The sequence below is a fragment of the Pelodiscus sinensis genome, chromosome 19 (assembly GCF_052426305.1).
Source record: "Pelodiscus sinensis isolate ZL-2025 chromosome 19, ASM5242630v1, whole genome shotgun sequence".
Lineage (NCBI taxonomy): Eukaryota > Metazoa > Chordata > Testudines > Trionychidae > Pelodiscus > Pelodiscus sinensis.
Genome location: NC_143070.1, coordinates 3,070,829 through 3,095,967, shown reverse-complemented (window position 1 = coordinate 3,095,967; position 25,139 = coordinate 3,070,829). Strand labels below are relative to the sequence as shown.

General features: G+C 56.5%; 2 protein-coding genes across 2 annotated transcripts in view; one reads left to right on the top strand and one right to left on the bottom strand.

Moving 5' to 3' along the window:
- Positions 1-25,139, bottom strand: part of LOC102445187 (zinc finger protein RFP-like) — a 397,132-nt gene that overhangs the window by 365,705 nt on the left and 6,288 nt on the right. The gene's annotated exons all lie outside the window — the stretch shown is intronic.
- LOC142823135 (uncharacterized) lies at positions 3,756-23,714 on the top strand. The gene is made up of 8 exons (XM_089771440.1): positions 3,756-3,840; positions 7,777-8,233; positions 9,525-9,641; positions 10,520-10,704; positions 11,581-11,687; positions 12,247-12,390; positions 21,002-21,115; positions 23,110-23,714. Exons 2-8 carry the CDS (start codon positions 8,119-8,121, stop codon positions 23,270-23,272), a joined length of 945 nt encoding a protein of 314 aa, XP_089627566.1. The 5' UTR covers positions 3,756-3,840; positions 7,777-8,118; the 3' UTR covers positions 23,273-23,714.

The following is a 25,139-nucleotide window of genomic DNA, read 5'->3' as shown; positions in this document are numbered from 1 at the left end:
CCAGGGCTGGCAGAGTCCTCAGGAGGTGTCGGGTCCAGCCTCCTGCCCAAAGCAGGCCCAACCCCAACTCAATCATCCCAGCCAGGGCTTGGTCAAGCCGGGACTGAAACACCTCTAGGGATGGAGTTTCCACTCCCTGCCTAGGTTAGGATACTAAGTCAATCCATGAGCATGCTTCCGGATCAGGTCCTATATACATGAGAGGGGGTGTCTCCACCCATCTCCAATTTGTGATTCAGTTCCTGGATCATGCTAGGAGAAGGCCCCGGCCTCCTAGAGGGAGGCAGTGGGGTTCATGCCCTGAGGTAGAAACATTGGTGAAAACGTTGGTTCCCTCTAATTTTCCCCCTCCCCAGTGTGTGTGTGTGTGTGTGTGTGTGTGTGTGGAATAAATTTTGTTACAGGCACTGAGTGGAAGTGCACCACCAGTTGGAACAGTTGGAACAGCTGCTAGTGGCAATGGGTAATCAGCTGGCGGGTGGCATTTGAATCTCTCTTGGATGGCCTTCCAAGAGCCCAGCTTACAGGGAATGCCGGCTGAGCGAGTTTAGGTGCAGCTGCTAAGCAGGGATTTTGTGAATTTGCAGGGGGGCTTAACATAGGGCAGTTTAGGCACCTAAATCTGGGAATAGGCACTGAAGGGTCTGTCTACACGGCATTGTAAACCCAGCTCTGACTCAGGTCTGAGCCCAAACCCCACTATTGTGCACACGCAGCCCCTCTGTTCCTGAAAGGGCACCCAGAGGGGTAGGGGCTGGGGCAGCCCCAGCCGGGGGCCCCCTTCCCCTGCCTGGCTCCCGGCGGCGTAGCAAGGCGGCCGGCAGGACAGCCCCGGGGGCCTGGGTGGGAGCTGCTGCAGCCGAGCCAGGGCTGGTTAGAGGAGATGGGGAGCCAGCCTAGCATCCGGGGGTGTCTGTGAGCCCCTTTCCCCACCCCTGTTTTTTACCCAGATCCGTAGGGTGCTGCCTAGAACTTTCCCCAAAACTTTGGAATCCATTGGGGATGGGGCAGAAACGTGCCGACATCCCCCTTGCGTTGACCATGGGGCTTTGCCACCAAGCGAGTCCCAACCAGGTCCAGAGAGCAGCCCCCCGCCTCCCGGTCCCCATGTGCCTAGGGCCGGCTCTCTGCTGGGTCACAGCCACGCTGCTCCTGTGAGCCGCAGGGCCCGGACCCCTGTGGGGGAAGGGCGGCGTTGCCCCACCGCAGGCCAGACGCCGGGTGACGCCAGCTACACAGACGAAAGCAAGCGGGCGCGACCTGGGGTGCAGCTGCAGCAAGAGCTGAGCTGCCGCAAAAGCCAGCAGGGAGCTGTTTAAAAAGCTGGCAGGGTGCTGGGTTGCAACAGGACAGGACCTGTAAGAAAATGTAATTCACATTCACCCTTGCCTTCAGAGGGAAAATCCTGACCAAAAAAATTCCCTCCAAAGAGGGTTCAGGATGTTTCATGAGACAGATTTGCCACAACTCGAAAATGCCGGCGGTTGAGTCACTGTCCCTGCAGCGCACCAAGGCAATAGCATGACTTTCAAAATGAGTCGTCTTTTATGAGCTTTTTTTAGACTCATTGCCGGGAGGGCCTGGGTCCAAGCCAGCTGGTGTTTATCCACGGTTTAGAGTCTGGATCAGTAAAGCAGGCGTGTCCTGTTTGAACTAGTCCAACGTTCTAATTCACACACATTCACCCCTGGGCCGGGCCCAGCCTCTTTACTTCTAATTCGATAGCCGGGGCTTTCTGGTCCCACGGCGCTTCCCAGGAGCCGGGTTCAAGAGTCACCTGGCGGGGTCCCTGCACTGGCTGGGGGATCCTGGTGGGTCTCACTGGTCACTCTGCAGGAGAGCTCTCCCCTCTCCGCTCAGTAGCTGCTCTCATGTGCATCCCTCTGAACAGCAGCCCCTCCCTTTGCATGTTACGGAAAACAGCCCCTTTCCCAGGCTGCCGGGTGTCCTGGCACAACCAACCCCCGACCTTGCTTCACGCTAGGAGACGAGGAAACTGCAACCACGTTTGGTGGCCCTCGCTCGGAGGGGTTAGGACGAGTTCTTGAAGGAACGGACTTGCAGACAGACACACAGACAGACACATTCATAGCTAGCTAGCTAGAGGGGGGTGTGGGGATAGATAGATAGAGGGCCTGGATGGGGATAGATAGATTTACCTGGCATTGCTTGGGTCCTTCAGAGCAGTGGCTGGGGCTCTGGAGGGTGCCGGAGTCGGGACTAGGTCTTGGGGATGTGGGGACTCAGAGCGGAGGGGGAGGTGCAGGCGTCAGGGCTGGGGGGACACAACCCCTCTGGGTGGGAGCTGGGGGGCAGGGTGCTGCAGGCAGAGCTGGGAAGGGTCGGGGGGGAAGGTTTCTGGCAGGAAGGGGAGGCCGCGGGGGGCTGCTCAGGAGGGGAAGGGAGGCCGGGCCCCAGCCCTGAGCCACCCACCAGGGACCCTCTTTCTCTGAGCCTCAGGCTGCATGGGGGAGGGGACGTGTTACTTCCTCGGGGGGGCTGACAGGCACGGGCAGCCGTGCCTGGAACTGGATTCCCACACACACCAGGCAGTGCTGGGAAGGCCTGCGGGGGCGAGTCCCTCCGCTGGCGGGGGAACTGCTCCTCACCTGGAACGGCTGAGGGGGTCGCTGAGAAATCTCTGTCTTCGCCTCTGGCCAGGGATTACCCAGGTTGGACCTCCCTGGCCCGGCACCCTTGGGACCGGACTGGTCCCAGGAGGGAGCGTGCTGCACCAGGGGAGCTCTTGGAGGATGGGGTACCAGCCTCCCGGCTGGGCTGCTGCGTTGGCCCCACCGGCCGGCTCCGTTCTACCTCTGCCGCCGGGGCTCTCTCATCCAGCCACGTCCATTGGCCTGAGAGTCCCGGACCGCAGAGGCTCAGCCGGGGTGAGGTGTCTCAGGGGGTGTCTGAGCCCTGGGGTGAGCCGCAGCGTCGGCCTGTTTCCAACTGCCCGGTGCTCACAGGCGCCCCGGAGTGTCAGAGATCTCAACAATCGACACGCCTGGAAAATCTCTCTGGGCCTCGGATCCCCATGTGTAAACACTGGGTACGTCTACACTTGCCTCCTACTTTGAACTAGGAAGGCCAATGAAGCATACCGAAAATGCCAATCAAGCCCGGTATTTAAATACTGTCTGCAATTGGAAACCTGCCCTGTGCGCTCCGCCCTGCTTCCCCATGGATGCGCCAGCCTGCCCAGCCCGGCACGTGGCCAGTGATTACAAACCGGCAGCCGGCACACGCCGCCCGACCCGCCAACACAACCCCCCCCCTTGGAGACTGGGTTTGGTCACTGCAGTGCGGGAAGGGGGCTAGAAGGGGCAGGGCTGCCCAGAGGAGTCAGGGAGCCTGGGGCAAAGCAATTTCGGGGGCCCCTTCCTGGCACTCCCTGTCTCAGACTTCACACATTCTCATGGGGGGGCCAATTGCCCCACTTGCCCCCCCCCCCAGCAGCTCTGAGAAGGGGGAGGGGCATTGGGGCCGGCTTCCCCTGCCCTCCTGGCTGACACCTATTCCTGTAGGTCCTACCCAGGCTGCATGGCCCAGGCAAACCCCAGGGTCTGGGGTGCGCTTGGGTGACGCTGCGCTCTGTTCCTACAGGAATCCGTGTCGCAGGTTCTGGGCTGCAGGCTGCACTCATTCTGGTGGGGGGAGTTCCCTTTGGCCCTATTGCCACGCCCCCCTCCCGCCTCTCCAATCAGAGCAAGGGGGCGGGGCGGGACTGGCGGTGCATCCTATAAAAGGGACCTGGAGCGGGGCGCGCGAGCCTATAGCTCTGTGCTCGCAAACGGAGTTAAACCTTTAGCGGCTGCAGGGCGGGTCGCGGCTGCCGAGCAGGTGAGCAGACCGCTGCAGGCGGGGGTACCTGCCGGGGAGGGTGAGGTCCTTGCGGGGGGGGGGGGGGTCAGGCTGGTACCGCCCCTCCCCTGCATTGTCTCTACGAAGCCAGCTCCTTTGCCCAGCTGGTTGCAGGTGGGGCAAGCCGTGGGCTCTGCTGGGCCCCCCAGAGCTGCCGGATCTTGCCCCACTCAGGACCAGATCTGCCTGGCCCTGTGGGGAGAAAAATCCCTCCTGCAAACAGGGCAGGGCAGCTGCTTCCCTTCCTGCGAGAGACACACTGAGTTTAAACTCCAGTGACTCATTAAATTGCTCACCCAGCTCCTTTGGGGGTGTGTGTGTGTGGGTGTGTGTGTGTCTGTGGCATTTCTATAGGGCTGGGAGGGAGGCTGCTGGATGAGTGCGTGGGGAGGTGTGTTCGGCAGGGGCTCAGCCGAGCGATGAGCAATCTAGAGAGAAAAGTCTGTTTGCTCTTTGCTCACTGCTTGCAGAAAGCGTCTGTCTCTCTCCCTGTACTTTGCTGGCACGGCCCAGGGGTGATGGGGAGAATGCCAACCCGGGGACATGTCATCCCCCCGGGCAGGAGGCAGGAATGGCACAAGGGGCCAGGCAGGGAGAAACGGGCTCCCAGGATGTGTCCCTAGACCAGTGGTCCCCAACCTTTTGGGGCTGCCGGGCACCCGGGGGTGGGGCCACTCATGCGCCGGGCACCCAGGGGTGGGGCCACCCATACGCTGTGCGCCCAGGGGCCAGGGCTGCCCATGCGCCGCATTCCTGGGGCCAGCGCCGCTCCTGTACCACACGCCCAGGAGCCAGCAGCACCCATCCACTGCATGCCTGAGACCGGTGCTGCTCCTGTGCCACGTGCCCAGGAGTGGGGACACTCATACGCCGCGCACACGGGGCCGGCACAGCCCTTGCACCGTGCACCCGGAGGCGGGGCCATCCATATGCTGCGCGCTCAGGGGCTGGCACCACGTGCCCGCAGGCGGGACTGGCCCCGATCACTCGGCGGGCGCACAGAAATGGCCCGGTGTGCGCCATGGCACCAGCGGGCACCGCGTTGGGGACCACTGCCCTAGACTCTTACCATGTCTACACTACAGAGTGGAGCGTCCAGACCTCGAGTGCGTTTGTGCACAGAAAAATTGAAAGAGCAGAGGGGTTTTGCACAATAGGGATACCCCTTTCCACGAGGAAGCACACCTTTTAGCACAGGCGCTCTTGTGCCAAAAGGGGTGTGTGGATGCAGAATGAGGAGGGGGGTTGTGCAAAAAGAAGCAATTGAAAAAAGCACAGGTACCCTGGCAGCCAGCCTGTAAACGGAGTCCATGCAGTCTGGACGCTCTTGCATTGTGGACACGCTCTTGTGCAAGAAGTTTTTGTGGAAGACGCCTACAGTCTAGATGTAGCCTTAATGGAGAAACTGCTGCGTTTTCTGCATCCCGGTTCTCTTTCCTTCTCACATGGCATGCCTGGGCTGGGGAGAATCCGCTGTCTCTTGGGAAAGCTGGCAAACATCAATTTCACTCCTCCCCCACCCACAGGCTGTACAAATATTTCTGTGGCGGGTGATCAAAATGCAGATATGGGAAACGAGTCTTCCAAGCTTTGCAGTCACTGTACTTTTTCTGATGAGGATTTACAGTGAAGGAAGAGTAACACCAAATCTGATTGGTCGTTCGTGTGTGAGGTCAGCATTTGAGTTCATGCCTTACCACCCATGACTTGTGGCTCACCACAACCGCTTCTCATTGAACAATTGCCTGGAGCGCTATCAAGTTTGTGTAGCTGTGAAAATTTTAAATGGATGATTGGTGGGCAGGGCATGGATGCTTAAAAATCCCTATTCTCCGTCAAAATGCTAAAGAAATAAACGTTCTGCCGAGCCTCGTTACGGACACAATGAGGACTGGCAATTTAGCAGTTTGCCTGCCCTGCACTCCATTCCCTGCGCTGATTAAGCCTCGTTTGGAGTATTGTGTCCAGTTAATGGGCTCCACATTGCAAGAAAGATGTGGAGAAATGGGAGAAAGTCCAGAGAAGAGCAAGAAGAATGATGAAAGTATGAGCGATGACTGAAAGAATTGGGCTTGTTTAGTTTGGAAAGGAGAAGACTGAGGGGGGACATGAGAGCGGCTTTCAGGTATCTAAAAGGGTGTTACAAGGAAGAGAGAAAAATTGTTTCTCTTGGCCTCTGAGGATAGAACAAGAAGCAATGGGCGTAAACTGCAGCAAGGGAGGTTGAGGTTGGACATTAGGAAAAACTTCCTACCTGTCAGGGTTGTTAAACACTGGAATAAGTTGCCTAGGGAGGTTGTGAAATCCCCATCCCTGGAGGTACAGTAACTACTCATTTAACACGTGCCCGCTTAACACGTTTTTGCAGTAGCACCTTTTTATTTTTAGGGAAAGTTTTTTGAATAACACGACAGTCCCTGAAATAACACAAAAATAATTAAGTGCAGCCTATTTCGCACGGCGGTATACGTTGGTGAAAACAGTGGTAATACGCATGAATGGATGAATACACGTGGTCACAGCGCTCCTCTGCTCATTCACGGGTTTATCTTTGTGTTTTAACAAACCGCAGCGACTTGTGTTGCTAGAGATCTAATGCTGATGTTAATGACCCAGCACCAACAAAAAATTGACTTTGCCGCCTGAAATGCAACCCCCACTTTTCCATTATTTTTAATGGGGAAAATTGACCCCACAGAGCATGTTTTCGCTCAGCACAAATATTTTCAGAAATGCATCGATAGTGTTAAGTGAGGAATTACTGTTTGGAAGAGCAGGTTGGACAGGTGCCTCTCAGGGATGATCCAGACCAGGCCAGCGCAAAATACGGCCTGTGGGACGAATCTGGCCCACCAAGGCAGCAGAGAGCCCCAGGCAGGCTCCGTACCTTGCCCCAGGCAGAAACTTGGCTACAGGGCTCCCTTTCTGTTTTAAAACTAGGTTTCTGGCAAGAAACTGGCCAATGGGAGCTGCGTGTTGGAATATCAGGCAGCGCCGAAGAACCAGCTCCCGCCGTCTCTTGGCCACAGCCTGCTTCTGCTGTGCTAAAAGCATAGGCGAGCTGTAAAAAAAATAATTTGTGTAGTTAGCTGCCTTTGTGTCTGTTTATTGCCAGATTGAAATGTGATTTCAGACCATTTCCACTAAGGAGGCGGGTGTTGTCAAACCTGTCTTGCCAGGGCTCTTGTTCTGTTCCCCCAAAAGTGCAGTCTGAACCCCTCCCTAATTCACAAAGGCACCGCATTCCAATCTGACAGCAGGGAATAGGTTTTCACACCAGGCGTGGCTGACCTGTGGAACTCCCTGCCACAAGATCCCATTGATCTTTTTTGACTCCTGCCCGACTCTTTACATTTCTAAGGATGATGGGGCCGTCCTGAGTGATAACCGTCAGTACTGCACAGTGCACAGTAACACGGAGTGGGAAGGTCTCCCCAGAACGTTCTGTGGCAAGATACAAGCCCCAGCTTCTAAGCAGTGGGGGTGTGGGAGGGACGGGTGATTCCATCACTGTCCGGTACAGCAGTTTCCTGACCCTCCTGCTGATCATTCCTGCTGTTCAGGTGTGGCAGGTGCAACTCTACACTCAGACATCACCAATCAGAGCTGCAGCGGGTGAGGGGTAACCCCAGTGGGGCACTGGCTCATTTCACCAGCTGGGGGGGCAAGGCTCAGGTATTTGAGTGGGGCTGCCCCAGGTCACACCTGCCGGGGGGCTGGCCCCACTCTCTGTCCATGGGACTGGCCCCATCCCGCTTGCTCCTCCCTGTGTGTGTCAGGGGCTTTGGGAGACTTCAGCCGACAATGGCTGCAGAGACCAGGACAGCCCCGGCTCTGTCGGCTCCACCTGCCCCCGCTGGGGAGATAAACCAGCGACACCAGCCAGCCCCAGTGACCCGGCAATTCTCTCCACAGGAACCTACCTCCCCGCCAGGCGCCAGGGAAGAGACACGGAGCTGGGATCCTTCAGCACCTGCAGCTGGTTTGATCGGCGCCTGCCGAGGCTGGGCTGGCTGTGGGGATAAAAGCAGCACCCAGGGGAGCTTTGGAACAGCTCGCTGGAACCCGGCTCAGCCCCACCCTGGCTGGTCGGGGCATTCGGGCCAAACTCCCCATCCAGTGATATTGGAAGGGGGGTTTCCCTGATCACCCCACGTAGCCAAACTACTCGCTGCACTGAACTTGTGAGCTGCTCCTTTCCATAAGGCTCTGCCGGACCCACAGTGACCACGGCCCATAGTTCCTGGCTGTGGAAGGATGGTTCAGGCAAACATGGCCACGGATCTCTCAGACCCCCGAAAGATGGAGAACGGGGAGACAAGGTCAAATCTACTCCCAAATGGCACCGCGCACAAGGATGAGAAGTTTTCAGGTCAGTCTCTTTGGGGTCCTTCTACACCTCCCCGTCCACGTGGAACCCGTATTAACGTGGGCCTTGGTCTCCCTCTAGTGGCTGATCTGTATGAAAAGACACAAAACAGTTACTGCCTTCCAGGGTCGGCACAGAGGCTTGGGGTGTGTCTACACACCACCGTTATTTTGAGAACGCGATCGTCTGCACAGCCATTCCACTATTTCGAAATAATTTCGAATAACGGGCAGCTTACTCTGAAACTTGTAAACCTTCATTCCGCAAGGAATAACGCCTCTTCTGAAATAGCTATTTCAAAATAAGGCGTGTGTAGACACGCCTCTGCTGCTATTTCAAAATAGCCCCTCCCCAGGGCCATTCTAAATTATTCCTCCTGGGGCTCTAAATCGAGATGGGCTGTCTTGGACTGATTTTGAGGCTTCCCTGCAGTGTAGATGCACTATTTCGGAATAGCTCTTCTGGAATAATTTATTCCGAAATAGCCGTGCAGTGTAGATGTAACCGTGGTCTATACTAGACCAGGTCAGCTTAAGGTACGCAACTCCAGGTACAGAAAATGCATAGCTGGAGTGGGCTTACCTTAAACCGAGCTGTGTTGGCTTCCCTTCCTCTAGCAGAAGGCGGAGTACTGGACACCAGCAGGGATAGCCCTCGGCGCTCGATTTACAGGTCTATACTAGACCTGCTAAATCAAATGCTAGAAGATCGACCTCCAGAAGTCGATCTTGCACGAAGTATAGACGTGTCCACAGATCCTTCTATCTCAGTCCCTCCGTATTCACCTCACTTCCTCCTAGTCTTGGATGGGCTGGTCAAATTTCCTTCAACTTCTGAGTGGAAGTGGGTTTCTTTAACAAGAGATTTCTCCCCCCTCCCTGTGAATCCCTTTGGTCCGATGTTTTCAGGGTGTCACGTAGAACCCAGACCCGTCTTCCTTTCCAACAGACAAGTTATTGTTTGGGGGAGAGGGGAGGGGAAGACATTTTTGTGTTTGAAACCAGGAGACGAATCCAGGAAATGTCGGGGTCTCCTCTCCCTTTGCAGAGAACCCTGTCTCCGGGCTGAGTTTAAAGGGAAAACACTGTTGAAACCCACTTTTTTTTTTTTTTAAGTTGAAAGCCTCCCCTCCCCCTCAATTTGGAGTGAAAATTTTCACTTCCTGCTCTTTGCAAGATATCCTTCCCCTTCCTTAAAAAAACAAAGAAACAACCCGGCTGCACCTGTTACTAATAGTTCAGACCCCGCCCCTCCCAGCCAGCAGCATGCGCATGATCGGCGATTTCTCTTGCAGGTTTGTGGTTTCGGTTGAAAGCGTTGGCCCAGCGCTGCGCGGTTCTGAACCTGCTTCTCGTTCTTCTCCTGGCCAGCCTGGTCGTCATCCTCATCATCATCCTCGCGGCCCGGCCAGGTGAGTGCGGCGCCCGCACGGGTCCCCTCTCTGCGCCGCGCACTCAGTGCTGGAAATGCCAGAGACCCACCCAATTTCTCCCCCTCACCTGCTGCCCCCCTGCCCCCATTGCTTCAGCCCTCACATCTGACTTTGCTGAGCTCCGTGCTTTGCTGTGGGGTCTGCCCCCGCCCCCCTCAAATTCCCACCAGCTGTTGGCTCACTCGGCCATTTCCCCCACATGTGGCTACCCAGGGCTGGGAGTCATGGTGTTGTCTCCTCCTCCTCCCCTCCCGTCGGGAGGAACATTTAGGGTCACGGTGCTCAGTGCTGTTCCATGGATACCACATCAAAGGCTGGGCCATTTCTGTGGCTAGATCCCATCCTTCCCAAAGCGTTAGCACCCCCTCAGGGACACACGTTCAAGCTACATCAACGCTGCCAGCTTTCTCTGTCCAAATTATGCTAATGAGGGACTCATTTGCATGCGTCGTAATCTCATTTGCCTATTTTCTACCGATCCATTTCTGTGCAAAAACAAGCCATGTGGGTGTTTTCTTTTTGCGCAAAACCCCCCCCTTTTTCCACAAGAACGGTACACCGCCTTCTAGGGGGCATAAGGATCTTGCGGGAAAAGAGGGCTTTGTGCAAAAACCCCAGTGCAAAAACGGATCGGCAGAAAATATGCAAATGCTATCACGACTCATGCAAATGAGTCCCTCATTAGCATATTTGTGCAGAGAAAACTCGTAGTGTAGACGTAGCCTCACTCCCCTGCTTAGACCATGACTAGCGAGCGCGGTGCCGGCAGGGAGCAGGGGAGTGGGAGGAGAGAAAAAATCTCTGGGTAATGCCAGGCTGGGCACAAATCTCTCACCCTGCTGCTTTCTCCTCTCCAGACAGGATACCTGAGCCGTCTCCAACGGCTGCTGCCTGCTCTGTGACTGCCTGCCCCGATGGCTGGGTCGGGTACCGGGGGAAGTGTTACTATTTCTCAGAGTCTGAAGCAACCTGGAACAACAGCCAGAAGAACTGCTCAGCCCTCGGTGCCTCCCTGGCTGGGATTGACTCGCCGCAGGAGATGGTGAGACCGATTCTGGGCTGCACGGGGTGGGGGTGGCAAAGGCTTGTCCTGGCTGCTTGAATTTAGGGCAACTTCCCCCAGCCCAGAACAGCTGGAGCTCTGAGTGCTCTGTCCACGCCCCATCCTCCCCACACGCCGGGCACGGAGTCGGAGCCATGTGGGGCTAATGTGCCTACCCCCTATTCCCAGGGAATTCCCAGCAGGGGGATCCAGATGTTTCCCAGCCCCTTGTATGTGAGAAGAGCAGCCTTGCTAGTCCAGGCATTTTAAACTCAACAATCAGGACCCCCCCAAACCATGCAACTGGTCTTAAAACAACAGCCACGAGGGCTTCTAATTTTTCCAGTGTCAGAGCTTTTGGGGGCTCACATTTTCAAGTTTCTCGGCAACCACGAGGGCTAGAAACCTAGGAAAGACGAGGGTCTCCTGTAATCCCGGGACTCCAGGCTCTGTGGTGTTACGAAAGCCACCAGCCAGGACACAGGTCGCAGTAAATCAAGGGGTTGGGTCAGGAACAGGAGTGTTTAAAGGCCTGGGATGCAGAGCCAGGAGGCTGCTAAATACCAGCGCTGGTCGCAAATTAGCATGTCCAGCCTAAGGGAAATTTGGGATAAAAACAAATGTCAAAGCATCGGACCCAGGACGAGAGGCTGAAATAACTCCGCTTGCAATGTTCCATTCGGCTCCAGCCATATAGGAAACCGTCTGTGCGACAGGGTGGGACTCACCTTTCGGGAGGGCGCCCCCCTCTGGTCGAGCACAGTCGTACAGCATCCTTGGCAACACAGCCCCCTGGCCAAGTCGCACACCCCGTGTGCAATCACACAAACCTTCCAGGGTGCACACCTGACTCGCGTCCTTTCCTCCTTGTGACAGGATTTCATAAGGCGCTATAAAGACCCCAACTCCAGGTATTGGATCGGGCTCCGGCGGGAACCAGGCCAGCCCTGGAAATGGACTGATGGCACCGAATTCAGTGGCTGGTGAGTTTTCCCCCACTTCTCCTCCCGATCTTCCCTGGCCAGCCCCGCTGCCCCCGTCAGCCCTGCTTCCGGCAGCCAGTTCTCCCCTCCTCCTCCTGATTTCCTCTGGCCAGCCCCGCTGCACCCAACCCTCACCCCGCACCTCAGCCCTGCTTCCCACTGGCCAGTTCCCCTGTCTGATCTCCTCTGGCCAGCCCTGCTGGCCCCGACGACACCCCCCCCCCCAGCCTGCTTCCCTCTGGCTGGTTCCCCCCTCCAATTTCCCCCGTCCAGCTCCACTGCCCCCAACGACCCCCCCTCTCCCTTGGCCAGCCCTGCTTCCCACCAGCTGCCCCTCCCCTCACCTCCTGGCCAGTCCCCCTGCCCCCATCTGAGATCAAGTGGGTCCAGTAATTTTTTTTAACTCACCTGGTAACTTTATGGTTAACCCCATGACTGAGGCCACTTCCTGCCGGGGCTGGGGAAGTCTGGTTCCTGGGGCCCCCCCAGGCAGGCTCTGTGGTTTTGGGGCGCATGGCTGCGCTAATCGCCGGGTGGGGCGGCTCGTTGTGTGTTGCAGGTTTGCGATAGCGGGCGGCGAGTGGTGCGCGTTTCTCAGCAACGGCCATTGCGGCAGCTCGCACTGCTCCGGGGAAGGTCGCTGGATCTGCAGCGAACCCGCCCGGAGCCCAGAAGGCGGAGTCAAGTCACCGCAGCCCGAATGAGGCGACCTGGTCCTGTCCGTGGGGCTGTCCCAAGTGGCCACAGTGTGCAAGGCACGTGATGTGCTGGCGAAGGGGGACAGCCCCAGCATCAAGGCAAGGAGACACTCGCTGGAGGACAGCACAGAGCTCCCCTCCCCCAGGGGTGTCTGCCTCCTGTTGGCCCGTGTGAGGGCTCCAAGGAAAAAGAGCTGAGCGTTTGCGGACAGCTCATGAGCTGATGGGATGGAACCAAAACCCGTGTCCCTCCCCGGCTGAGGGCAGCCCCTGGGTTCAGGTGTAATGTCGTCTTGAATCATGGGTAGTGTGAACGGTTGGCATGAGTGAATCTACAGAAAGTGAGCTCAAGAGAGGCCGTGCTGACGTCCAGAGGATTATGGTTCCTTTACAACTTGGAGAGAAAGGACTGTGGAAATAAAAGAACTGTGTATGTGGCTGAGGCAGCGTTCCCAGCACTGCTGTCATGATGATGAGGGTTAGCCAGCAGCCTGGGGATTAAGGGGTTAACTACACCTAGCCAGGTGGAGTGACCAATAGGAATGTAGGTGGGACTTTCAAACTGGGACAAAGGAATATGGGTTTTTGTCCTTTCTCCTTTTGTCTCTCTGGGAGAGTGCTCTGCAGCTACAGAGAGGGACAAGCATGTCTCTCTCTCTCTCCAAGACACCATTCTTCATTTTCTGTAAGTAGGGTAAAGTTTAGGTAGTTTCGTTAGGTTTTATTGTTTTAAGGGTTGGGTGCGGGATCTGAGATCTGGCCCTGCTTAAAAGATGTTTTGGCTTTTCTTTGTAACTAAGTTCTAGGCCCATGGAGTTTCTCCATGAGTATATTTTGTTACCTCCTATCTAGTCATTATGGTTGCAACAGGAATATTGTTGTAATAATAAAAGTTCTTTCTTGTCTTTTCATTAACCGGGCAGTGGTTAATGGTGTGCCCTGATTTTTATTTTAGGGGTGAGATTTCCCAAATGATCTTTCCCCTGATTTCTTTATCAACATTTGGGTGGTGGCAGCGGAAGTTTTATTCCCAAGATCTAGGTTTTTAAGATCTTGGGGGGAAGTTTTATACCAAAGCCTGGTAGAGAAGGCTTTGGGGTACACTTGCTGGCCCCCACTTCTGCATTTATCATGCCAGAGTGGGGAAGGAGCCATGACACCTGCCAGATAAAAACAAGTAACAAGGGAAGAATCTAACCAAGGACAGATCATTGTTTCACACGCGTGGTGAGGCAAGCTGTGCAGACACCGGATATTCTCGATCAGTTGTGGACACACCAGTAAGGAGAAGGGGGTGTCACTAACGGACATTATCCCACCTGGACTGTGTGCAACCCGTGGATGGCATCTCACTGGACTGGCCCCTGCCGAGGGGATATGTACCACACAATTTTTCCCCCATCAGTTGGAGTCCATCGATTCAGCATATTGGGGTGACGTGCACGTCAGACTTCCGCCTCAACCAAATTAACCAACATTACCTGGGGTCTGGCCAGCCCAAGAGGGTGAGTGTGTGTTAAATTGAATGAAGAATTAGGCTGCTAAATTGGATTAAAGCTTAGATGTAGATAGTTCATTATCCATTTAAATATTGCTTTTAATGCCCTTTCAGGCTTGTGATGCCTTTTTAATGCGGTTGTAATTGCTTAGTACTAAATATGCATATATAGAGAGAGCTTTTAAAACTGCTCCTGAGTGCAATAAAACGTTGTTTAAGATACGGTGAGACTCTTCTGTTCTGTGAATGCTGAACCAAATGGGTAGCGATACAGCTTGATCCACCGGATCACAGCGCCCCCTTGTGGCAATGACAGCTGGAGCCTGCCCCTTCACATCCCTCCCTGGACCTCGGTTGGCTGCGACCTTTTCCCAGCCACAGGTGCCCACAATGCAGTCTTTGTCAACCGACAGCCCAACACCCCAGCAACAGTCGGACAGGTGAGACGCACAACAGCCAGCGGCCAGTCCAGGCAGCTGCTCTGCCTCTCACGGACTGCTGGCTGGGAGAGGACTTAGCTCCTGGACTCTGGTCTGGGGCCCAGAAAAGAACCTTTTTGACTCAAGCTTGCAGGAAGCAGCTGAACCTACCACCTCCCTCCTGTCGGTGGCTCAGGGCCGGAGCTGTGGGGCTGGGGCCGGACACCTGGGATGAGTCCAAGGATGCGGTAGCCCTGCAGCTGGGAAGTGAAGGGGTTGGGTTGAGCCCTGCAGCCTGGCACAAGGACTCAAGTTCCTCTCGTGCAGCACCGGGGGCTGGAGACAGGCCCTGCTGGAGGACTGGGCGGGAATGGAGAGGTGCCATAGCCTTTGGGGAGGGCTGGACCATGCTGAATAGACGTCTGCAGGCAGGCGTGTGCACATATATTTTTATAATAAACCACATCCCAGAAAATGAGTTTTTATTGGGCAAGCCTTAGGGCCTCATGGGAATGGCTCCTTTCCCCTCCCCCCCCCCCCCCCCACCCCAGCAGAGAAACTGAGGCAGCAGCTTCCTCCTGCCACTGAGGCTGCAAGCACCCCCCCCCCCCCAAGGACAAATGAGCTGATGAGAGTGAGCGGGTCTCCTCTCTCTGTCCTCCTCCTCCTTGTCTCTCCCTCTGCCTGCTGGGGAGGGGCTGCCCCCAGAATGAGGGGAAACTCCTCCCACATGCTGGGTGGGAAATGTCCTATGGGGCGGGGCTTTTCCCTGCTCTCTGCCTATAAAGGCAGCCGTGTCTTTTTCCCAGTGCAAAGCATGTACCCCGGGATGTGGGGTGGGGGGAGACACAGGCCATTGGAAGAGTCAGGCTGTGCTCTTACTGGCCAGGCACAATTCCCAGGGACAATCCCTGAATACACAAAGTGTGAAGAGTTTTGCACAGAAGCCCTTTAACCACGGTGCTAAGCAGCAAGAAGGCAAAAATCTTATTGCTACGTTCAACCAGCAGTTTGAGGGTACAACTGAGACCAGGTCCCCGTTGTGCCGGGCGCTGCACAGACACAGCAAGAGACAGTCCCTGCCCCAGCTGGGATCAGGGCCCCCTTGTTCTGGGCGCTGCACAGACACAGAGGCTGTGTCTACACTGGCAAGTTTTTCCGGAAAATCAGCCGCTTTTCCAGAAAAACTTGCCAGCTGTCTACACTGGCCGCTTGAATTTCCGGAAAAGCACTGACAATCTCCTGTAAAATCATCAGTGCTTTTCCGGAAAGACTATGCTGCTCCCATTCGGGCAAAAGTCTTTTTCTGAAAGACTTTTGCCCAAAAGGGCCAGTGTAGACAGCACAGTACTGTGAATGTGAATCTGGCTTAAAAAACACTGTGCTGGGCAGAAACTTTTGTTCCCTTCTGACAAACTTTTAGGGTTTTCTGGGCCCTAAAAGTTCACACTGGCCCAGTTCAGTGCCCTCACTCTGGGTGTGTCTACACCGCAGAGTTTTTCTTGAGAAACAGATCGCTTTTCCATTGTGCTTTGGCTGTGCGTGACGTTCTCTTTCCAAAGAAGTTTTTCCGGAAGATCCGAAAGAAGCCTGCAGAACAGACGTAGCCTCTGTTGTGAGCCAGACACAGCCGCTACAGCACCGTCCATGCAGTGACCCCCGGCGGGCCGGTGTGTCCTCCAGAAATACAGTTGCTAGGCCCTCCGGTGTGGGTGCCACGCACTGGTGTGTTGTGCCAAGAACACACAGCCCCGTCTGGGCCCCGGGGAGTTTATTTTGCAACTAGACAAAACAAAAGGGGAGGGCAGGAGACCGGCTCAGGTCTTGCAGCAGGGTGGGGCTGAGACAGGGATGGAAATGTGCCTAGACTGTGCGGGGGTCACTGACCGAGTGGTAGCAGCGCAGGGACTGGACACCCATCGCCCGGCTCTCCCCGCGTGGGGTGTGACCAGCCTGCCCCTCCGTAGACAGGCCCTGGCTGGACTCCCGGGAATCTGCCAGCCCCGAGCCTGGGCCCTGGGAAACCCAGTGACTCGCGGGCACCCGCAGGACCCCGACGGGCTGCCCCTCATGGCCCCGAGGCATCGTCAGAGATGTGGGGGGCCCATCCAGGCAGGCGACAGAGCGCTGGGGAATGGAGGGAGGAGAGAGGTGTTGGGGGGGTGAATTGGCCCAGGCAAGCGGGGGCCTGCCTGTGGTTCGGGGGTGTTTGCCTGTAACGTGTTGACAGCGGCTCCGTGGCAGGTTTGGGGGAACAGAGACCCGGGGGCGGGTAGCTCCCTCCCGCAGGACCACAGCCCCCCGGCTCAGCAGTGTCGGGCGTGGGGGCAGGGGAGGGAAGGGAGCTTGGCAGGTCGGCACTGTGTGTGATGGAGGCTCAGAGACACAAAATGGGGGGGGGGAGTCAGTGGAGTAGGCAGACGGGGACATGAGTGGGCTCTGCTTTCAGGTGAGCAATGACAGCAGGGTGGGGCAGGGGGACCTCTCCCCCCACCAGTCTCCGGGGAGGGAGAGGGGGGTGACAGATGCTCTGGCCAGGGGCCCTGGGAAAAATAAAGGGGAGAGGGAAAGTGCCCCCATCTGCACTGCTCCCCACTTGGCAGCCAGCTGGGGAGTGGACTTGGGGTGGGGGTCTTGCCCAGCTCCCAGGGCAGTGGAGGTCAGGGGCTACTGCCTCCCAGCCCCCCATAAATGCCGCCCGTGGGAGGCGAGGAGGGAAGCGGGTGGAATCCAAGGCGGAGTTTTGTAGCTTGTTTTCTGTTTCACTCCCCCTGGGCTATCCTCACCCGGAATTAATCCCTTCGCTGCTGCCTGCCCTCGTGCCCGGAGCTGCCCAGGTGAGCAGAAAGCAGCGAGGGGAGGAGGTGTCTGTCTGGGGGAGGGGGCTGTCTTAGGCAGGGGTCAGGCTGGCTCCAGTCGCAGAGCAGCTCTGATGGGGCAGGATGTGATGAATGGGGGGGAGCGAGGGGCAGAGCCCCCCCCCCAGGCTGTAGCGATCAGCCTGAGACGTATCCAGGCTGCAGAGCGAGGCAGGGTCTGCTCACATCACCCCACTGCCCGCACTAGGGTCACCGTTAACCAGGGCGGCAATGAGAACAGCAGAGGGTGCAGGGGAAGAGACATGTCTGTACAGGGAGACACCCCCAAATCCAGGCGCCATCCCTCTAAAACCAGGGCCTCTAAGCCAACCCCTTGCTGTGAGCCCCATTGGGTGCATTTGCTGGGCTCGCCTGCTGCCCGAGTCACCCTCCCTGGGACCCTGTGGTGTCCGGGACCCTCTTGAGACACTGTCGAGCTGCCTGGCCCTGCAGTCAGGGACCCAGTTGCAGACACCCAGGGCAGCTGCAGCTGCTTCCCCTCCCTGCCAGGGGTGAACAAACCCCTGCGAGCCAGCCACGGTCGGTGGCATGGGCTGGACGCCGGTTACCGCCTGTTACATCAGTGCCCAGGCTGTGCGTGTGTGTGCAGGGTCCGCCTGTAACTAAGGATCTAGTGTGTGGTTTGCAAATGAAATTGCACAGAGCCAGGAGCAGCGGGGAGAAGGGGGGGACTGATGCCCCTGGGGGCAGGTGGGGCTGTGAGGAGAGGGCTGCTCCTGTCACGGTGCAGGGGGACAGGACGTAGGAGGGGCGGGGGGGGGGGAGGTCTAGGCAGATGCTCTGCAGTGGCAGAGACCAACATCTAAGATCTTCCTTTGTGCCTGGTGGGAGAAAGCGACTCTCCGGGTGCATCTACATCCGGGGTCTCCAACCTTTTTCAAGCACGAGATCCCTTTTTGAATTTAAGGGCAATCCAGGATCCACCTTCCAACCCAAACACTCTTGCCCTGTGTGACGGACCGGGCCGTGTCTGGGCACAGCTGAGGGTGAATTGCTCAAATCCGGGGCTCCTTACAGTCCCCAGACTGGTGACCTCTCCAAACAGGCCACAAACCAGTCCCACAGGGCGCTTCAGCTGCCTGTCTGAAGCCTCATGAGCAAACCCTCTGACACCCCAGCAATATCCGTGCCCCAGATGGCCCCGGGCCTCATACACAGGTGGGGGGTCCTAGCACCCAATCCCACCTACCCCGAACAAGTTCTGTCCGGTTCCAAGAAACCAGCCACAGATCCCTGGTCAATTTACCCTCCGGACCTTACCCACAAATCACGCTGAGCCAATCCTTTAGCATCTAACAACTAAAGGTTTATTACCATGAGAGTAAGGTTGTTAAAGGGTAGTACGTTACATGCACCGAATCTCCCAGCTCTCGATGCAGGCTCTAGCAGAGATGTTACAGCTGCTGGTTTAAAAGTCCTTGTTGCGCATCCTAGGATCAGGATGGGTTCACAGTTCTTCCAGGCTCTTCGATCCCTGCATTGCTGCCATTGTCCCACAGGGCCTTGCTGATTAGCATGTCCATAGGCCGGGCTCTGCCCAATGCTCAACCACATGCAGAGAAATATTCAGTATCCACACAGATTACAGATTCCTAACTACACACACAGACATTATACCATCACATGACTAGCCTACATAGGATTAGCAGACAGTGAGCTTCTATTCAACACCCTACATGGCCCCTTTTATACTATTTGTGGGGCCAAAACCCCCACCTATGGGTGCATCAGTGATCTGGCTGCTCCCCTCAGGATCCAGTAATGTGACACCCTGCCTCCCTCCTCCCTCCTCCATCCTCACTCACTTTTATCGGGCTGGGGGCAGAGGGCTGGGGTGGGGGTAAGAGAGGGGGATGCGGACTCTGGTCTTGAGCTAAAGGATCTGGAGTGTGGGAGGGGTTCTGAGCTGAGCCTGGGGCAGGGAGTTGAGGTGCAGGAGAGTGCAGGCTCTGGGAGGGAGTTTGGGGCCAGGGGATCTCAGGGCTAGGGCCGGCGTTTGGGGGCAGGAGGGGTTCAGGACGGGGGCTGGGGTTCGGAATGCCGGCTCCAGCTGGGCACCGCTTACCACAGGTGGCTTCTGGGAGGTGGTGCAAGGGGCTAAGTCAGGTTCACCCCTCCCCTGGCCCTATACTGCTCCCAAAAGCAGCCAGCAAACTCCCTCCATCCCTGCTCCACCCCCCGCTTTGTGGCGAGGGGGTGCAGGGTGGGCGATGGGCCACCCTGACATCAGCACCCCCCTTCCTCTTCTTCCTCTGCCCTGCACAGCAAGCAGGTAGCTCCCGGGGTGGGGGGTAGCTCCAAGGCTGAGGGCAGGGGCAGCCCGGCAGTGCTGAGAGGGGCAGATGAAGTGCCGGCACTTGATAGCCTCCCGGCCAAACCTCTCAGGCTCCCCTGAACAGCTCCAAGATCTACCAGTAGATCCCAATCGACTGGCTGGTGACCACTGGTCTACACGGCACCGTCAGCTCAAGTGTGAGACCAGATTAGCTCACCAATCCCCTTCGGTCTGCACACAGATCAGTGTGCCCCTGGTCGGCGAGTACTCAGGCCCCAGATCCTAGGACCAGGCGAGGGGCGTGGGTCTGAGCCTAGGTCTGCGCCCTGTCATTCTGCAGTGTGGACGCAGCTCCAGCGGTGCACCCGTCAGAAGGTCTGTACAGTGCTTTGTGGCCCAGTGGCCGGCGGGGAGAGCCAGGGCCAGCGATTGGGAGCTCGGGTTGGTTGTGCAGTGCGGACGCTCATGTGTGTGGGCTTGGACACAAGTCCCTGAACCCAGATCCCACAGAGCTGGGTTTACAGCACAGTGTGAATGGACCATTAATGCTTCATTCCCACCATCACCGGACTGGCATCACGGTCGGTGGGTCGGTGTTAACGCAAGTGCATAACCGCGAGGGGAGAGCTCTAATCCGGCAGCATTTTATACCTGACTCAAAAAGGCGGCCAATCTGATGAAAGGAAATAAGTTTTCCTGCAAGGCCCTGTGGCCTGTGGAACCCCCTGCCACAAGAATCACTGGTCTGCCTTTCTGACTCATGCCCCTGTGGGTTGCTGCTTCCTAGTGGCCACTGCAGGAGAGCTCTCCCCTGTGGATTGCTGCCCCCTAGTGGCCACTGCAGGAGAGCTCTCCCCTGTGGGTTGCTGCCCCCTAGTGGCCACTGCAGGAGAGCTCTCCCCTGTGGGTTGCTACCCCTAGTGGCCACTGCAGGAGAGCTCTCCCCTGTGGATTGCTGCCCCCTAGTGGCCACTGCAGGAGAGCTCTCCCCTGTGGGTTGCTGCCCCCTAGTGGCCACTGCAGGAGAGCTCTCCCCTGTGGATTGCTGCCCCCTAGTGGCCACTGCAGGAGAGCTCTCCCCTGTGGATTGCTACCCCCAGTGGCCACTGCAGGAGAGCTCTCCCCTGTGGGTTGCTGCCCCCAGTGGCCGCTCTCATATCATGTCCCTCCGAGCAGCAGCCCCTCCCTTTGCATGTTACGGAAAACAGCCCATTTCTTGGAGCTGCCGGTTGTTCTGGCACAACCAGCCCCCGACCTTGCTTTATGTTAGGAGAAGAGGAAGCTGCAACCACATATGGTGACGCTCGCTCCTAGCGAGTAGCAGGAATTCTTGAACAGACTCACCGATGGACAACTAGGCAGACAAGAGAGATGCACATTTCTAAAATGTCTAGATGTGATATCTATAGCTATATCCATATAGCTTTATAGCTGTCACTATAGATCTATAGCTATACATGTAAACCATTAATAAAGACAAGGGCAAAGAAGGATGTAAGAGTGTAGGTGACTAAGGATATAATGTGTGCTCCTCCCCCCCCCCCCCCCGACTTTCATGCTGCACTATAAAGGGATCCCTTTGCACTGGATCGGCCTCCAGAGGGAACAAGACCAGGGCCAGCCGTGGAAATGGACCAACGGTACCATATTCAACAACCTGTGCGTCCTTCGTCCTTATTGATGTTTTCATTGTTAGGCCACAACAGAGCCCTGGGTTGGGTGGGGAACAGTCTGAAAGTTCAACTGCAGAATCTTAAAAGCCGGAGCCTTTGCTGCCAGAGCTCCAGGGCTAGTCCTGGGGTGGTGGCACCTGCTGGAGATTTGTGAAGCTCTTTAGCAAAGGAGGACGAGAGCCCCGCGGGGTTAATGTCACTGACCCAGGGGGACTGGTTGGAAAAATTCCAACTCGAAGTTTGCCCTGGTTGTGCCCAAAGCAAAATCTCCTGCAGGAAAAGGTCACTGGGGTGGGGTTTTCCATTGCAGAAATGGACTCCCAATGGGTATTTTTCACTCTACCCAGACGGAAACATTCTCGTTTGGGTTTGCCCAAAGGGCCTCCATAGCACATCATGGGAACTGTGTTCCACGTCCTTCTGGCTCCATTTGGCCCTGGTGATTGGCCACGCCACATCTCCCAGGATGCATTGCAGTGGCTCACACATCCGTGTTTTTATGTGACGCTCCTGCTGTAGAGAGACACCGCCGTGCATCCTGGGAGATGTAGTCCAGCGGGGAATCAGGGCCTGTAGGAGACCACCGGGCTGGAGGAAGGAAAACTACAATTCCCACGATGCCTCAGACCCACCGTCACTAAGAAAAATACTTCATTTGGGGTGGTTCTAAATCGTTTTCGGGAGAGAATTCCTGTTGGGTCGGAAAAATTGTAAATAGTTCGACTCGTTGTCCCCATTCAGGAGGAAAACCTGTTGAAACAAGGGATTTCCCTCAGGATGGAAATTCCCTTGGTCACCCACCCTCGTGCACACGGGTCTAGCCCTAAATCATTCCCAAGCGCACCCCCATCGCTCATGCACAATGGCACCTCCTCCCGCCCCCGCGGGAGTCACTATGGCTACTGGACGGGGTGGAAGACGGGGCAGTTTGGAGGGGGAGCAGCTCTGTAGGTGCATTAGGGCCTTGCCAACCACAACTGGGCTCTGGTTCCCAGCAGGGAAGGGGTAAAAGGGGAGTCAGAGTCAGAGCTGTGCATGGACCACTGAACAGCCCTGGGTCAGCTGCCTCAGCCCCGCCCCTTCTATCTGAGGCCCCTCCCCTTCCACCTGAGGCCCCGCCCCTTTTGGGATTGCAGAGCCAGGCTCCCTTTCATCTTGCCCAGGGGCCTGGTGAGGCTGCCGGCTACCAGCTCTAGGCTCTGGATGTCCCAGGCCTCTGTGTGTGAATTCCAGTTCTGTTCACCTGGGGTGAAGAAAGTCCGTACATTAGGGGCCTGACCCCAGCAAGGGGGAGGAGCTACTGAAGCTATGGGACAAAATTGTCCCAAGGGATAAACTGGCCAGGGATGAATCCAGGGCTGGCAAATGAGCGGCAGGTTTCTGTCCTTCGGAAGGAGGGAGGTTCAGAGGCAGCCGCCCCCTGCAAGCAGGGGGGGCAAACCACTGAACGAGTGAGAGTGCACAGCCAGAGAGGGTTACAAACACAATGACATGCTACGGGGGCCATTTCCTCTCATTGTTCCCCTCTGTGTGCGGAACGAATTTTGTTACATGCACCGAGACAGGTGCAGTTGTGCACCACCAGTAGAAACATAAATTCAGTTACTTAGTTGGGCAGCGTTTGAATCTTTCCTGGTTGGCTTCCCCAGCGTGTCACTTTCAGGGAACACTGGTGGCCTACCATTGGAGGAGGCTGGACTTGGTGACCCAGGGCCTCCCTGGCAGGCCTCTGTCCCTTCACACACTGGAAAGACCTGCAAGCAACTTGGCAGCCTCTGCTTCCTGCTCTCCCCAAGCCTGATTCTGGTGCGCTCGGCGCCGGCAGTGACCCTTCCAGCCAGACGTGGCCAGTGCCGGGTTTCACACTTGGTAGCAAAGCCTGGCTTGTGAATCCAGCTCTCCTGGGTTGTGCGGTGCTGGTCCACGTCTGTACGTGGGCAGGAAGGGCAGCCGGTAACCCCTCGCTACGTCTCCTTGCAGGTTTCGGGTCAGAGGAGAAAGGCAGTGCGCCTACTTGGATGATCGTGAGGTGAGCAGCGCCAGGTGCTACGTGGAGATGCATTTCATCTGCAGCCGGCTGGATGAGTGCTCTCGAAGGAAGCTGAGCGCCGCCAGAGGGGACACAGTGTCGAAGATCACTTGAAGGGCCAATGCACCCTCTTCAGGGAGTGCCCAGTTTTCACATGGGTCATCTCTGGTGGACCCGCCTACCTCTCTGACCGCAGATCCCAGCTGGAAATCTGTCTTTACAAGGCAAACAGCATTAACTTACTGCAGGAGAGCTCCGTGGCGGTGGTACTACATGCTGGTGACCCTTAATACGTGAAGGGCTTAACTTATTTAGATGGAATCTCAGCTTTTATTTTGTAGCTTGTTTGGTTATGAAGAAACCCTGCCAAAGCAAACAGAGCTCGAAACAAAGACTCAGAAAAGAGTCCCATTTATGGAACCGGCGTGTTAACTCTGGAACCTAGTGACGACACTACTGTCTTCCAGTTTCTTCCTTCACTTCCTGGCGAGGGTCATGGACACAGCATGGAGAGTAAGGAGGACTAGACCGGGCTGCCAACATACTACAACAGACCTTGGGCAAGATCTGTGTGGGGGAGGAGGGATCGAGGCAAGAAGGGGTGGAAGGGATGGGGTTGGGGGCTAGCCTCCCCTAGTCAGTGCTTCAGCATCGCATGGCACGAGCTGGCCTGGCCTCCAGCGGTGATTTAAAGGGCCAGGGGTTTCTGCTGCTGCTGTGGTAATGTTGGACAGGAACTCCAGGCCCTCTTTAATTGCTGGGCTATGGGGCAGCTGCTCCCTTCCCCTCCGTCCTCCCTTGGGTATTTCTGGGACCAGGTCTCCCTTTTCCCCACAGTAGGTTCCAACTCCTGGGGGACACGCAAGCATTCCCAGCCAGCCAGGAGATACAGTCCATCCCGCATGTTCTGGGTTGTCCATGGGGCCTCCTACCAGGGGCAGATACTCAGGGGCTACGTCTACACTGGCATGTTTTTCTGAAAATGCTTTTAACGGAAAAGCACCTCAGCGGCTACCTCACCTCCCTCTCTCAGCTGCGCCTTGCAGTGCAGCGCTGCCTACTGGTCACAGAGGGAAACGGCACGAACTTCTGCAATAAGATGAAATGGGGGTAGGGGATCGAATATGGAACTTCTGAAATTAGATGCTCAAAATCTTAGCTAAGGCTCCCACCCGGCAGCAACCCAGGAACAGCAGTATCTGCATCCTACTCCCAACACTTCCCCAGCCAGGCCAGAGCCTGGGGGTCTCCAGGGACATTCCCTTGCTGGCAAGCCCTGGCCTAGAGGAGGAGGGTCCCGCACACCCAGCTCCCCTGCAAAGGCCCCAGGCCCCAGGGAAGCCACAAAGGGAAAGCAAGAAGCAAACACCTGCCCAGCCCCACACCCACATCCCCAGACAGATGATGCCCTTGGATGCAAGATCAGAGGGGCTGGCCTGGCCTGTCAATCAATTCCCTGGGCTCAGCAGCAACCCAATCAGCCCTTACCGCAGGGGTGGGCCAGAATTTTTGCTGGAGGGCCACTTAATGAATAGTGGGATGTGGTCACGGGCTTGCTCTTCCTCCAGAAGTGGGGTTCTATGCCAGAGGGGACCAGCCTCCTCCCAAAGCTGTCTGGGGTTGGGGCTTTGAATTAACAACACAGCAAAGGGCTCGCCGCTCTTAGCCCAGCTGCTACTGGGGTGCCTGGCAGCCACCCAGGGTTGCTGCAGCTCTTTAAAGGACTCATGGGTGTGGCCCCAGGGTAGCACTGGGGCTGGGAGCCGGGAGCCATTGAAATAGGATCCTGCTGCCTGAGCGACCCTCTGGAAATTCAGTGGCACTGGCTGGGGAGCAGCAGTTTGTGCATCAGGAAAAAAAATAAAAGGTCTCCACCAGCCAGTCCCCGGTGAACCACCCTCAGCAAGGACAGTAGATGTTGCCAAAGACGAAGTGGAAAATGTCGAATCCTTTACCTGCCTTGGCAGCCGTCTCTCACAGA